The sequence below is a fragment of the Crinia signifera genome, chromosome 3 (assembly GCF_055691185.1).
Source record: "Crinia signifera chromosome 3, ASM5569118v1, whole genome shotgun sequence".
Taxonomy (NCBI): domain Eukaryota; kingdom Metazoa; phylum Chordata; class Amphibia; order Anura; family Myobatrachidae; genus Crinia; species Crinia signifera.
Window position 1 is genome coordinate 162221474 of NC_139219.1, and position 15287 is coordinate 162236760.

The 15287-nt window shown below is 42.0% G+C and overlaps 1 protein-coding gene across 4 annotated transcripts in view; it reads left to right on the forward strand.

Annotated features, from left to right (window-relative positions):
- Positions 1–15037, forward strand: part of LOC146063924 (amine sulfotransferase-like) — a 76596-nt gene extending 61559 nt beyond the window's left edge. For 3 of the 4 annotated variants that reach the window (XM_083176843.1, XM_083176844.1, XM_083176842.1), the window contains 3 exons: positions 3137–3232; positions 7825–7930; positions 14320–15037. In XM_083176843.1, coding sequence (XP_083032969.1) covers positions 3137–3232; positions 7825–7930; positions 14320–14432 — 315 coding nt within the window. In that variant the 3' untranslated portion in view covers positions 14433–15037. The remainder of the gene's footprint in view (positions 1–3136; positions 3233–7824; positions 7931–14319) is intronic. The other variant, XM_083176840.1, reaches the window with a different exon arrangement.
- The last annotated feature ends 250 nt before the right edge of the window (positions 15038–15287 follow it).

A 15287-nucleotide genomic window follows, 5' to 3' on the forward strand; every position in this document is an offset into this window, starting at 1 on the left:
ATTGAGTGCCAGTTTGGAGGGCATACTATAGAAATATCCCCCTCACCAATTAAGGCAAAACTGCAAAAACTTAATAAGACTGGTCGAGTGTCCAGATTATATAAGATTATTGATAGCAATCAGAACCAACCCGCAATTGAAAGACTAAAAACAAAGTGGGAAGCAGATGTGGGATTACTGACCGCAGAGGAGTGGATAGATGCATTGGGAGTTATTAAGCACGCGACTGCAGCTATCAAATACCAACAAATTCATTATTTTATACTACATAGGGTGTACTACACTCCGATGGGAATGTATAGGGCAGGGATAAGAAATGATGATAGGTGCCCAAGGTGTGCGGCCCCAGAGGCTGGGTTTAGGCATATGGTGTGGGACTGTCCTAAAGTGTACCGTTTCTGGGAGAAAATCTGGGAAGACCTTAAACTTACAAACCCGAAGATTATGCCAATGAACCCCAGAGCTTGCTTACTGGGTTTGGAAATAGGGGGAGGCAATGCTCCGATGTTTTACCCATATGTTATAAGCTTAATTACACTGGCAAAAGTTATAATAGCCCGAGTGTGGTTCTCGCCTAAAGCTCCATCACCTGTAAGGTGGAGAGCTTTGGTTAATGAGGTGATGAGACATGAAAAATATATGTTCTACTCAAGAAATGCAGGTAAAAAATTCCATGATAAGTGGGATAGATGGTGGAATGTGCATCGAGAAAGTTTAGATAATGTAGAAGTAATATCGCCTTAGGAAAATAGCGAAAAGAAGAGCACAAACTAAGATGGACATGACAGTTGAAATAGGTGAACTCACATGCCATGTGAATGAGAACGAATAATAGAAGTATGGCTGGGGAGGCAGATAAGGTAGATATGAAGAACTAGTTACATGGCAAGTGTTATGATGAAGAGTTTCTAAGACTTGATATAGGGAGGGTGCGTGGATGATGGGGGAGGGGGGGGGACAGGATGAGTACTGTATTTTTTGACTATTTTTCATGTGTTTTTTTTTATTGTATGTTAAATTGTAAATGTATTGTTTTGTCTTTTATAAAATGCAAATAAAGAGATTGAATTTAAAAAAAAAGAAACTGTGTGATTATCTACATTTTATAAATGTAAGTCTATATGGTGATGTCAGCTGCCTGCCCCTGGCAGCCGCGTTATTGCCTGATTTCCATGGGAATGCCCAGCATTTTCATGGGAAAATGCATGAAATGCTCATCGTTCTCATGGGCACAACACAGGGCCGGCTCTACCACTAGGCAGCTTTAGGCAGCTGCCTAGGGTGCCAGGATCTGGGGGGGCGCCACCAAGTCTACAAATCAAAACATCAAGGATGTCTATGAGGATCCTTGTTGTACTTAATGCAGGTGGTGGCTGTGGAACTTCTAAGACCTCTATACTTTCCCTTGAGTCATACTTCCTACATTGCTGCCCACTCCTCCTTGTACTCTGTTGTGGCTGGCAAAGGGGAGGGTGCAGAGGACCTCCAGGGAAAGCAGGGTCTTGACCACCTTCCCAAGGGGAGTAGGGAGGGGGAATTGGAGAACCACATGATTCACAAAAATTAATAATTTGGGGGGGGGATAGGGAGAAGCAGGTTGAAATTTTGACTAGGGTGCTGAGAAGCCTCACACCGGCCCTGGCACAACACGTCACTGCTGCCCCCCCCCCCCGCCCACACTGGTGGATGCGAACGAGATGGTGAACTAGCAGTACATGCACATTCGCATAAGGAAAACATCGCTCCCCTGTATGAGCGAGCGGAGGAGCATGAAAACAAGAATAAGGCAAACAATTTCAGGTTGACCTATTTTATTATTTTGTATTGCTTGATTAAGGGGAAAGTTCATAAAATTCTTGGAGATACCAATAGACATCTTAGTGTCTTTGTAATATAAACATTTTTTCTACTTTCCATGATCTCATAAACCCTATGAAAGTACTTATGATTCTATTAATTCTTTCCTATACTGATCTTCTTTTGTTAATGTGATTAGGGATCACTCTGCATATGCAGTTATAGAATTATATATTAAGTTATTCTTTTCTATTTCAATCAATGCAGTTTAGATTTTAAGGTCCAAAAGCAGTAGCCCACACATCTGGGAGCCAACGTTACTATGTTGAAATAGTCACAATAGGAATGTGAAAGAGTTATGCTAAGTGTTTTCCCATAACGCAATGTTTTGGTATCTTCAATCCTAAACTACGTGAAATTGTTTTGGAGGTATCAGATTTACAATCAGTCTCCAAGCTAAATAATATTTAAAACATGTTACCACCTACAGTATCTCCTAATGCAGGCATTCCCAACCACGGTCATCAAGGCACACCAACAGTGCAGGTTTTAGTGATATCCAGGCTTGAGCACAGGTGACTTAATTAGTACCTGAGTGATTCTGATGAAACCATCTGTGCTGAAGCCTGGATATCACTAAAACCTGCACTGTTGGTGTGCCTTGAGGACCGTGGTTGGGAATGCCTGTCCTAATGGGTTTAAGCTCTTATATGCTTTCGTGCAGTAGATATTTATACTTCTCTCTTCAAGAGCCTCTCAGTTAAACACATTAAATCAGCCATTTTCAAAAGCCAACTAGGAAAACATAAAAATTCAATTAAATTACTTTGGGGAATATGATATATATTGTAATGTTAATTTAATTATAAAAAAGTATGGTCTAATAAAACATAATAAAACATACAATGAGCAATAAAGCATATACAGCAGCCCTTTTTTATACATTTATCAATGTTAACCCAGATGTTGTATTAAAAACAATAACACTTATTACAATTCATACTGTAGACTTGTAATAAAGCAAAGCAAATAAAAAGGGGGGACATCAACACCCTCCTCATTCAACCTTTCTAAAACTAGTAGAGCAGGATACTTACAGAGGACCATGAAATAGGAGCACTTCAGCCATTGGGTACTCTGGCAGACATATTGGAATACAACTGAAATTCATAGTAACTAGGATTTTTCTTAGTTCCATATAATCTCCTTAGAAAATGACATATTTTAACATAAATTTACTTTAATAACAATCATTTTGTACTTTTTATTTTTTGTTTTAAAAGTTTTATTTATAGCAGAAAACCATTTTAACCAAATCTTGGTAAACCTTGTTTTTTAGGACCTACGATCTGCTGTTGTGAAAATATGTAACTTTATTGACATGCCGCTTGATGATCAGGCAGTAAACAGAATTGTGGAAAAAGCAACATTTACTGTAAGAACATGAAAAAAGATCCACTAGCTAACTATACATTTCTTTCAAAAGAAATGTTTGATCACAATAACGTAAGCTTTCTGCGCAAAGGTAAAGTATAAATGAGGTAAAAGACAAATATGTAGTAACACATGTATTTTACTCAACTTCAGTAAGTGACTCCCTGTACAGAAATATCAGATGATACATAAATAGCATACGGTATGCCCACAATTTAAAGGGGGGAGGGTGGCAGTGTAATTCTTGTTAGCATATGTGGTGTTTGTCTGTGGCTGTAATGTGATAAAATGCGGATTTGATGTGATTTATAAGGTAACCCTTTGCAAATCCTGCACATTTCCCATCAACTGTGAATGTAATATCCAGCAAGAGATTAAGAAGCCAAGTTGCGGGGCGTGGCCTGGATGCCGATCTGAATGGACGTGGGGCACTGAAGCTCTCCATCTCCATAGCTTCTGTATGTCCCCAGGAGAGATATATTGCACCACAGAGATCACAGGGTACCTGGGCACTCCCTCCGACATCAGTGGAGCTGAGCTGCGGAGCCGGGGGACACTCTAGGAGTCCCTGCGGGTTGCGGCCTGCTCCCCAGGGTGAAGCCGGGGCCTCGATTTTTGCAGCCTTCCGCAGTGCCGCTCCAGGGAGCCGATTCGGAGATCGGCGGCCACCGGGACCTGCGGCGCTTTGCCCATACGAGTGAGGCACCCTGCTGGGTACCTCAAGGCAGACTGCTGCCTGAAGATCGTCTCTGAGGCTGCGGGGGCCGCCAGCTGAAGCGCCTCTGGCTCAAAAGCCTCCCCTCACACAGACGCGGCGGCCATCTTAGATACGGAGCACTGACACTACAGGGCTCTGATCCTCCCCGCCGAGCTGCTGACCCCAGGAGCGCAGTAAGTGGCACTTTGTGCCTTACCACAAATAATGCATTGACCTGCAACCCAGCGCCCCCCTTAAATCACTGGGACCTGTTATATATATGGACACAGCCCTAATCTGACATCCACACCATCATACCAGGTCTCTGAATTTGGTTCCCTCTGAGCAGTGCCCACATAAATATCTGTTGATATACACCCATCTAATATACATTGATAAACCCTGACCTAATTGGTTGGTCAGTTACCAACTATTATTTGCACAAATATATAAATGACCTAAGGGACATTGTCCTGCTCTAATCAGAAAGTGAGTACTATATCACCAACAGTAAGCTTGGGGCGCCACCCTGTGGCTTAACACATTATTGCAACTCCAGAATTTCTCCTTACTGCCAGAAAACTACTCAACAAACTTCTGGAGGTTCACAGAGACTTACTCCCTAATTCTGTATCTCACGGAGCGGTCCTCCTGCTGTCTGGTTCTGCCGATGTATGTTCCTGCCCCACATAAACAAGTGATCCAGGTTCTACAATGAAGAAGCAATCTGCTTCCTAATGCCTTCCTAAGGCCACTCTGGGGGGGGTTTGGCGGATGCCCTCCGTCACGGCGGATCCTTTAATGGATGTATGCACCACTGGAGATGCAACTTCTTCTGTTATTCTAGAATGTGGCTTTCTTTAGCAGCGTTAACTTCGTAACAAAGGGGAGATCAGATACTACTGTTAACTGCAGAGAGGGTTCCTCCCACTGAGGCCCACCTATTACATTACAGCCCACCTACTGTCCTTTTGATATACATGAGTCATAGGAAAAGTAGGAGCAAAGGGGGTGTTGCAAGCACTACGAAGACCCGTGTGGATACCGATCTTCGTAAATATCTGCGTTCCCAAACCAATTCAGACATGGCAACAGAGCCACCTCCTTCCTCCCCGACCCGCTCCCCTTTATCAGAGGATTCTGCGGAATCGAGGGAGCCCTTATCTGTGTCCACACAGCCAAATAAGATTGATATCCAACAGATATACAAACTTTTACAGACTCTCCCTACTAAATCGGATATCCCCACCAAGGAAGACTTTGCTTCTTTGGAAAATAAATTACGAGATGTAGTCCACACAGAAATTGCCGGGATAAAGGAAGACTTGACGCAGCTGGGCGCACGAGTGGAAAAACTGGAAAGCTCAGGTGAGGAGGTCAATACCTTTCACAAAGCTCTGACAGACACCATTAGACTACAAGCAGAGGAGATTCAATCTCTTCGGGACCACCTTGATGACATCGACAACAGGGGGCGGAGACAAAACCTCAGGATCAGAGGGATTCCAGAAGATATCCCCCAACAGAATCTGCATGATGTCCTATCCAAAATCTTTAACGAAATTCTAGGAAATGACCCTAATGAATCCATCATTCTGGACAGAGCCCACAGGGCCCTGCGGCCTAGAGGCTTACAATCAGAGCGCCCAAGAGACATAATATGCAGACTCCACTATTTTACCCAAAAGGACGAAATCCTGAGGAAAATACGAAATTCAGAAGGCCTTGAGTTTAATGGTCACTCTATCCAGATATTTCAAGACCTCTCCTGGCTCACGCTCCAATCTCGTCGCCATATTAAACCCCTAACAGATGCTTTGCGCAAACAGAATATTAGATATAGATGGGGCTACCCTTTTAGCATCACAGCAACGCATGGAGGGAAAACTGCCTCTTTACGCTACCCAGAAGATGTACCATCCTTTTGCTCCTCCTTGGGAATTCCAGTTGTGGAGACGCCGGACTGGCATTCTCTCAGATCGCAGATCCTTCCTCCACAAGCCCCTTCGTCTAACCTCCCATTTCAACGTGTGGGAAAGCCCACTACACCCAACTTTCGGAACCATGCTTCTGCATCATCACCCTCTACCACATCTTCACAAACGAAGACATGAAAAGAGACTTTCCGCTCAAATACAGGTTTCCCTTGAATAGAGAAGATGGATAGAAATTCCCAGGCATATGCCGGTTTGAAACTCATCTAGAGACAGTTATTGGCTAGCTACATTCCACTAACCCTGTGGTTTTTCAAGGTTTTTTGATGCTTGTTGTACTACATTTTTAAGGTCCCTTACGGCCTTTTTGAGTTCTTCTTTGGGTTAATATGTCCCAGCTTGCACTAGCCGGTTTAGATATACTCTTTATCGGAACGATCTTTGTCAATATTTTGACACTTGCTTAGATTGACCAAACTGTTATATGTTTTTTTTTTTTTTTTTTATATGGTCTATTAATACTAGATGGTGGGAATATGACCCACAAGCATACCTCCCGTTACATTGCTGCCTCCTAGGTTACGCATTAGATTTTTCCTACATTCTGGTTCTTAACAGTTTATTTCTAGTATATTTGTATTATTATAATAACATGTGATACGTCCATCCTGACCGTCGTTTCGGGGCTAGGCCCCTTTCTCCCCCCTGTTGCCCCCTGTGCACTGCACAACATGATCCTAGGCCCAGTGGTGGTCTTGGTTTTAGTCCCACCCAGTGGAGTAGGAGCAGTGATTATGTTTTTGTCATCTCAATCTCTTTCACTGCCTCACATTGCTTTATCTCAGCGATGTCAATACTTTTTCTTCTTCTGTTTCTATCCTTTATTCTCTTCTTCTTTACTTTGCTGTGCCCCCCTGGTCTCCCTGAGCGAGCTGCCCTTCCTGATCTCTGATGGCTAATCTTAAAGTTGTCTCCGTAAACGCTAAAGGCCTAAATATCCCCGAGAGGAGGTCCCGCGCACTTAAGGAATTATACCTAGAAAAAGCAGATATTGCGTTTATACAGGAGACGCACTTTCGGGAGGGGACAGCTCCTCCTTTTGGGAATAAAAACTTTCCGACTAGTTTCTTTTCTAATAACCCGCTAGGGAAAACATTGGGAGTGGCAATTTTGATTTCTCGCCAGACGACTATCTCAGAGGCTGTATGTCGCCCATTAGTCCCAGGGAGGGCGTTATTGATAAATTGCAAGATTTCTAACTGTGATTTTTCCCTACTAAATATTTATGCCCCCAACAAACATCAACCAGCCTTTATTGACAAAGTACTAAACCTGGCTCAACCCTACTTGGTCGGCACAGTGATATGTGGGGGGGATTTCAATTGGACAATGGATCCTAGATTGGATTCCTCCCGGCCCAATGAACGAAGCCCGGATAAACTACACCGTAAGGTCCGTAAAATCTTACATGAATACCAACTTATCGATCCCTGGCGTGTTCAACACCCTTCCACTAAAGATTATACCTTCTTCTCTCACCCACACAAAGTATACACAAGAATAGATTATATTTACATTTCACATAGATTTCTGCATTTAGTCTCCAAATCTGATATTGGCCAAATTTCTTGGACTGACCATGCACCTATCTCATTGACCCTTAACCTCCCCTCATCACACCCTAAAAAGTACTCCTGGAAACTGAATATCTCACTTTTACAAGACCCTCTATGCCAGAAACAAATTAGAGAGGCCCTAGCGGAATATTTACTGTTGAATGATAATGATGAGACTCCGAAAGCAGTGATCTGGGAGGCACACAAATGTGTGATTAGGGGGAAACTTATTCAAATGGGTGCACGGTTAAATAAGCAACGTAAGGAAAAGAGAGAGGCTTTAATTCAGAAAATCCACTCCCTAGAACTTCTTCATAAATCTGCTCTCTCCCCCTCCATCCTCCAGGAACTCTTAGAAGCTCGCAAGGAACTAAATTCCTTCATGTCCGAGAAATTGAAAATGGAGGCCCGCAAATGCCGTAGTAAATTTTTTCTCTGGGGAAATAAACCAGGTAAGCTATTAGCCAAGGCACTGAGAGTTCAACGAGCTACAACGTTTATTCCGAATATTAAATCCCAAGAGGGTCGCACTTGTAATTCCACCGCAGAGATTGCCTCTGCTTTTCACCTATTTTACTCCCAACTATATAATCTAACTAAGACACAAGGTGACTTACCCAACTCCTCTAAGTTGTCCGCTATAAAAAACTACCTTGGAGAAGTCGATTTCCCAAGACTGTCACCAGAACATATTGAAGCCCTCGAACTACCCTTCTCTACTGAAGAGGTGGAGGCCGCAATTAAATCTACACCAAATGGCAAAAGCCCTGGTCCAGATGGTTATCCAATAGAATACTATAAAATCTTTAGTGACACACTCTCCCCCTTAATGAAAGCTACATTCAACCAGATTTCAGACCAGTTCCCCCTTCCCCCTCAGGCTCTCCTTGCGCACATCTCAATTATCCCGAAGGAAGGTAAGGACCCGACCCAGTGCTCCAGCTACAGACCTATCTCCCTGTTGAATGTAGACCTGAAATTATTCGCAAAGCTTATAGCAAACCGATTGAAGCAGTTTCTCCCGATTCTCATCCATTCCGATCAGGTGGGATTCGTCCCCGGACGGGAGGCGAGAGACAATACTGCAAAAATACTAGATTTAATTCACTTAGCTCCTAGTTGTAAAGCACCTGCCATCCTGCTCTCTACTGATGCGGAAAAGGCTTTCGACAGGGTAGATTGGGACTTCCTTATTGGAATGCTGGAGCATTTGGGTCTTGGTCCGATTGGCCTTCAGAGAATCAAGGCTCTGTATTCAACCCCTTCGGCACAAGTAAAGGTCAATGGAGATCTTTCTGAACCCTTTCTTATCTCGAACGGAACCCGTCAGGGGTGCCCCCTGTCCCCTTTAATATTTGTTCTCTGCATGGAGGCTCTGGCAAGGGCCGTTAGGAAAAATAATAATATAAGTGGACTGTCGGTTGGAGGTAAGGAATACAAATTAGCCTTGTTCGCCGATGACCTCCTTGCAGTGGTCTCAAACCCGCTAACATCTATCCCTAACCTGCTGATGGAGTTTAGTCGCTACGGAGCTCTTTCAAATTTCAAAGTTAATTTGTCTAAATCAGTCGCCCTTAATCTCACATTAGATGAAGCCGGTATGCAGGCCTTGAAATCCTCCTCTCCCTTCTCTTGGCACCCCACCCACCTTAAATATCTGGGAGTAAACTTAACTAGAAACATCTCCCAAATATACGCTCACAACTTCCCTCCCTTACTTTCTAAATTGCAACTAGAGCTTTCCTCTTGGGGGTCAAAGAAAATCTCATGGTTTGGGCGCATCGGAGTGATTAAAATGAACATCCTACCTAAAATACTTTATATCCTACAAACGCTCCCTGTTGGCATCCCCCGATCATGGTTTTTGGCTCTCCAACGGAAAATCCGAGATTATATTTGGGCAGGGCGCAAGCCTAGGTTTAAGCATGAAATTCTGTTTAAGAGGAAACATGCAGGTGGACTCCAATTACCCCATTTTTACACATATTACAATGCAATCCTCTTAACCAGGATAATGGACTGGTGTAACACAGGGCACAGAAAACAATGGGTTGACATAGAATTAAATTCCGTCCCGTGCTCCCAATCTGACCTCCCATGGCGTAACAAATCTTTTCACAGCTCACACCCACTTACCGGACCTATGTTTGCTTGCTGGAAACGCATGCGCTCTCTGACTTCTATCTCACCCTCCCCTTCACCGCTTACACCTTTGTTTGGCAATCCAGAATTTCCCCCAGGTTGTAATGAGCCCTCGTTTCGGCTCTGGCGAAGCAGAGGCATTTCACAAGTAGCTCATCTGGTTGGCTCTGCGGGCGTTCAGAGTTTTCCGGATATTCAAAAAAATTATGATTTGCCAAACAAAGAGATATGGAAATACCTCCAAATTAAACACTTTCTCTCAACTTTCTGCTTGCCAGGAAGACCCTTAAGAGCTACTACACCATTTGAGAAGCTTTGCACAGCGGAGACATACCCTCGTCATTCTCTTTCAACCATATATAAACTAATCATTGAGGAGGTGTTCCCGGCTAAGCCAGGGTTTATGTTAGACTGGGAGAGAGATCTACAGGGCTCGTTAGAGGAGGGAGACTGGTCGGAGATTATGAGAAATACTTTCTCCTCTTCCCTAAATGTGCTAACAATTGAAACCCATTACAAAGTGCTCTCACGGTGGTATCGATGCCCCAGCTTACTGGCAAAAATCTACCCAGGGACCTCAAACCTATGTTGGCGGTGTGGTAGTGAGCCAGGCACGCTTTTACACATTTGGTGGGACTGTAGCGTCATCAAACCCTTCTGGAAATTAGTAATTCACACTGCTAATATTATACTACATGATAACCTCCCCTTTAGTGCCAGCTTTTGGCTACTCAACCTTATCCATAGGCCCTTCTCAACATATAAAAACACTCTACTGCGTCATCTGCTGAGTGCAGCCAAAGCAGTGATTCCGGTCCACTGGAAATCTAGTTCCCCTCCATCCATACAAGAGTGGTGTAATCGATTGGACCACTACATGACCATGGATGATCTCACTTCCTCATTAGACTCTAAACACACAACTTTTACCACAACTTGGTTGCCTTGGTTGACCTTCAAGGAATCAGATCAATATAAAGCTTTAACCTAAAGCATTTCTTACATATGCTCTATATATCTTACTACTCCCATATGATCAGAGTCCCAGGGGGACACAGCCCCTACTTTTCTTTTTCCTTTTCTTTTCTCTTCTTTCCTTCATGTCTTTCTAGTTGTTTTCTCTCCTCAGCTGTCCTTCTTTTTTCCTGTCTTACACCCTGTACGTCATTCCGGTGTACACTACGATTTATGTGTTAGAGCGTGCAAGATATACTTATGCAAATTCTTACAGAGAGCTGTTAAATGTATATTTACTCCAATGCAATTTCTGTTCCTTTAATGGATATACACATAAAGTTCTCAATTTATGTCACTTCCTTTTAAAAACTCAATAAAAATTTTATTTGCAAAAAAAAAAAAGAAGCCAAGTTGCCAGCAAGGTGTTTAATCCCTCATATCTTCATTGACTTGGCCTCTTCTGTCATGTTTGTGCCAAGTTAAAATATATAGGTAAAAAAAATAGTCAAGAGATTGAATCAAAACGGAACACGTTCCTGGTCAGTGGATGTGGAGTATTAAAAGTATTAAACAATAGTAATATAGGGCCTGATACAAAGTTGTGTGCATTATGTAATTGAAACATTGTAAAAAAAAATAGGATAAACATCGTGTACTGGTTTTCAGACATTTCTAAAAATCGGAATCTTTGTATTTGAACATAACTCCCAACTGTCACAATTTTCACGGGACAGTCCCATTGTCCCATTTTCAGGAAGCAGTGTCCTACAGTGGTGGGGGGCAGTTGGGTGTCACCCTGTTCCTAGCTGAGACCAGCTATAAATAGACTCATAAGCACAGAATCTATTCATTGGATCTGGAGGAGTTTGGGGCCTTGCCAGCAGCTCATTAATGAGCCCCCATAGTACTGTAATGAAAATGGTTTGTGGGAGCAACACTTCTGCGAAGCTATGTTCTCTTTTGGTGGGACTACGCCCTTGTTTTGGAGCCACACAGAAACCTGGGCTGCAACAGCCAGATTGTTGGGAGGCATGTGACAGTAGTCATGTAATTTCCAATTTGCAATGGAGTTGGGTTCCATCTTATGCATGATTGTATGCTGCAATATCTTGTTATGTTCCTAATTCAATACAATATCAAACAACTCCAAAGTAATTTCCAAGCGCAGATTGTAGTATTCCACACGGCTGCTGTTTCAGACAGGGGGATTACCAAACCCCTTCAAAACTTAATCCAAAAAAACAAAAATAGAAACAGCGCTGTGCAAAATAACACTTATTTTATTCAAGATAAAATATACACTTAAAAAATATATATACATAACACTAAAAATCAGCTGTCACAAACAACTTTAGCCACATATAGATAATGTGTTAGCATTCCCCATCAGTTTCTTGGTTAGTGCAAGCATGCAATTTAGGCTTCAGATGGTAACGTTCCTATACAGTTTGTATGTTAGTAAACTTTTTTCCTTGTTAATGCTCAGTCCCACTTATGTGCACATAGTGTAAATTGGTATATACTTATAGTGGTTCTCAGCAGAGGGTATAGGTAACGGCTTCCAGACCCCGGTGGGACGCTCCGACCATTCTCTTAGCTTCCCACATTGTTCAATTCAATTGTACCGTTCAGTCCTTTTGATACTAATGCGCACAGGCAGAAAATCCAGTATGCTTCTCTACTGCACAATGTACTGTATTGTATCAATCCCCCTCTTGCTGTTGTCTTAATATGTTCTATTGCTTGTGCTTCTATATTTTGCATGATGTTTCCTTGACAGTTGGAAATATGTTTTGATAACGGTGAGTTTTTATTCCTCCCAAGATGTTCCGCCTGTGCTCCATGTACCTTACATGTAAGCATCTTATGGTGCGACCTACATATTGCAGGCCGCACCCACATCGAATCGGATATATCACGTACGATGTCCTACAGTTTAAAAAATCCCTAATTCTAAATGTTTCTACTGTTACTTCTGACTTGAAGTCTGGGACCTTTCTTTTTCCTCCCTTACATGTTTGGCAGTTATCTTTTCCACACTTATGGAATCCCCACGGTTTCTCAGGGAGCCAGTTCTTAACATTGGGTTCTTGTGAACTGCACTCTAACTCTTTCACAAAATGACTTTTTACGAGTTTGTTCCTTATATTTTCTCCTCTTCTGAAGATCACTTTACCCCCCGGCTCTATGATCTCTCTCAGGAATTCATCCTGCATTAGGAGAGCTGTATTCTTTTTCATTATATTTTTTATTTCATATGAACATTCGTTAAATTGAGTGACAAATTGTGATGACCCATCTTTGCTTATTTTTTCTTGATTTTTTTCCTGTGTCTAGTAATATTTTTCTTTTAATTAAATCCGCCTCATTTTTTGCATTATCTATTCTTTTGTCAGGCTATTTTTGTTTTTTAAAGGCAGTAACTAGGCCCTTAGCCTGTCTATGGTATGCCTCATCCGTCGAGCAGTTCCATTTTACCATGATGAGCTTCCCCTTTGGAACATTGTCCCTCCATATTTTGTCATGGGCGCTTTCATAATTTAAATACCTATTTTGATCCCCTGGTTTATTAAAAGTTTCTGTCTCCAATTTTCCTTCTTTGATTTGGAGCGCCACATCTAAGAAACTTATATGGGTGAAACTATAAGTGCTCGTGAATTTTAAACCATAATTGTTAATGTTAAGACTATTGGTGAAATTGTTCAAACCAGTGACATCCCCTTTCCAAATGATAAATAAATCATCTATAAATCTGCCATAGAGGACCAGGTTCGCCCCGAACCCGCTCCACCACACATATTGGTCCTCAAAGGCCCCCATGTATAGGTTTGCAAAGCTCTGGGAAAACCTGGTCCCCATGGGAGTCCCCCGTGTCTGCAAATAAAATTGTGACTCAAATAAAAAATAATTGTGACTAAAAATTTGTTTGCTTGTGAGATTAAACCACGTAGGGAGTCTGATAGACCATCTTTTCTCAAATACGTTTCCATTACCTCCACCCCTAAATCTTGGGGTATGTTTGAGTATAATGCTTCCACATCACATGTTATAAGACTGTACTTCTCCTTCCACTCAACCTGGTTCACCTAATTTAAGAAGTGTTTTGTGTCTTTTATATATGATCTTCGTTTCCCCATGTGGTTTGCAAATAATAATCAACAAAAAGTGTCAAATTATTAGTGATGGACCCTACACCAGAAATTATGGGACGCCCCAGTGGTTGTGCAGTGATTCGTGAATTTTTGGGAGAAAATAAAAAGTGGGAATTACCGGGTGTGTGATATATAAAAAATGTAATGTTTCCTTCGATATGGCGCCCTCCTCTATTGCCTGTTCTAACATGTATCTGAAATCTTTTTGGTATTTGGTGGTGGGATTGTGACCAAGGACACTGTAGAATTCCCTATTGTTCAGCTGTCTATAAGCCTCTTCAATGTACTCCTCGGTGTCCATGATCACAATCCCACCTCCCTTGTCTGCTGGTTTGATTGTTACAATATCAAACACAAACCAAAATCAAAAAAAGATTAGACACAGTAACTTTGGGAGTGTGAAAAACAGAGATATTTTCTATAAGTTATCTAATTAGAAATTGTAAATTTGCTACAGTACTGATTAGGTGGTTGCTTAGTCTTTGCTAACTGCACAGCATACAGTATAACACAATTATTTTATTCACCAATGTGATGAGATTAAGTGGAATCTACAATACAGTAGGTATAATATGTGTCTCTTGTTCCAGGTGTTGTTGGGGACTGGAAAAACATAATGACTGTGGCGCAAAGTGAAAAGATGGATGCGGCACTTAAAGAGAAGTTGGAAGATCTGCCAATCGCATATACTTATGACTTCTAGAAGACTGAAAAAACGGAATCTCAGCCAGACACTGGCCACCAAATGAACAGCAATGATCATATTTATTTCTATCACTATATTTTGATTCAATCAATAAGTAAAAAAAATCCTAGACATTACAATTTTAATTCTTTCTGTCACAATATTAAATAGAAATGAAAAACAGCTTTTAAATAAATATATTGCAAGCTGAATGTATGTGTACATAATTTCATTTTGTTAAGGCGGTGTTTTGACTGCACAAAACACATTTGATACGTACTGCCATATATTCATACACCTAAAGGTTTTATGCCATACAGCATGTTATGCCTGACATAACTGAGATCCAATGCATAAATGAGCTCCAGTGCAGGTAATGCACTTTTTCTCTAAATATGACCTCTTAGTAGCATCATAGATACAGTCAAAGCCACTCACAATGTACCAGAAATGCTTTTGGAATTAGTCATTGGAATTTGTACAACTAATTTACACATTTAAATATTCAGCATAATAACATGGGAGGAATAGCCACAGTCCCTTGAATCAGGCCCTTGTTTACATAGCTACAAAAAATTGAAGAAATGGGTGCCCAATAGTGCAGTAACAGTGGCGGGTATGTGAACCGGTTCCCTACTACACACTGGCTGTGTACAGGGACAGATTCACCACGCCGCACAGAACTCCGGGGACACGCTCCGCTCTCCTCTGCTCCAAACGTTTCCGTCCCCAGAGTTCTGTGCAGCGTGGTGAATCCGTCTCTGCACACTGCCAGTGTGTAGTTGGGAACCGTGAGTGCACAGCAAGGGTTCACATACCCGCCACTGTTACCTGCTTGCCAGTGTGGATTGTATTCTTTGCCAGGTGGTTAAT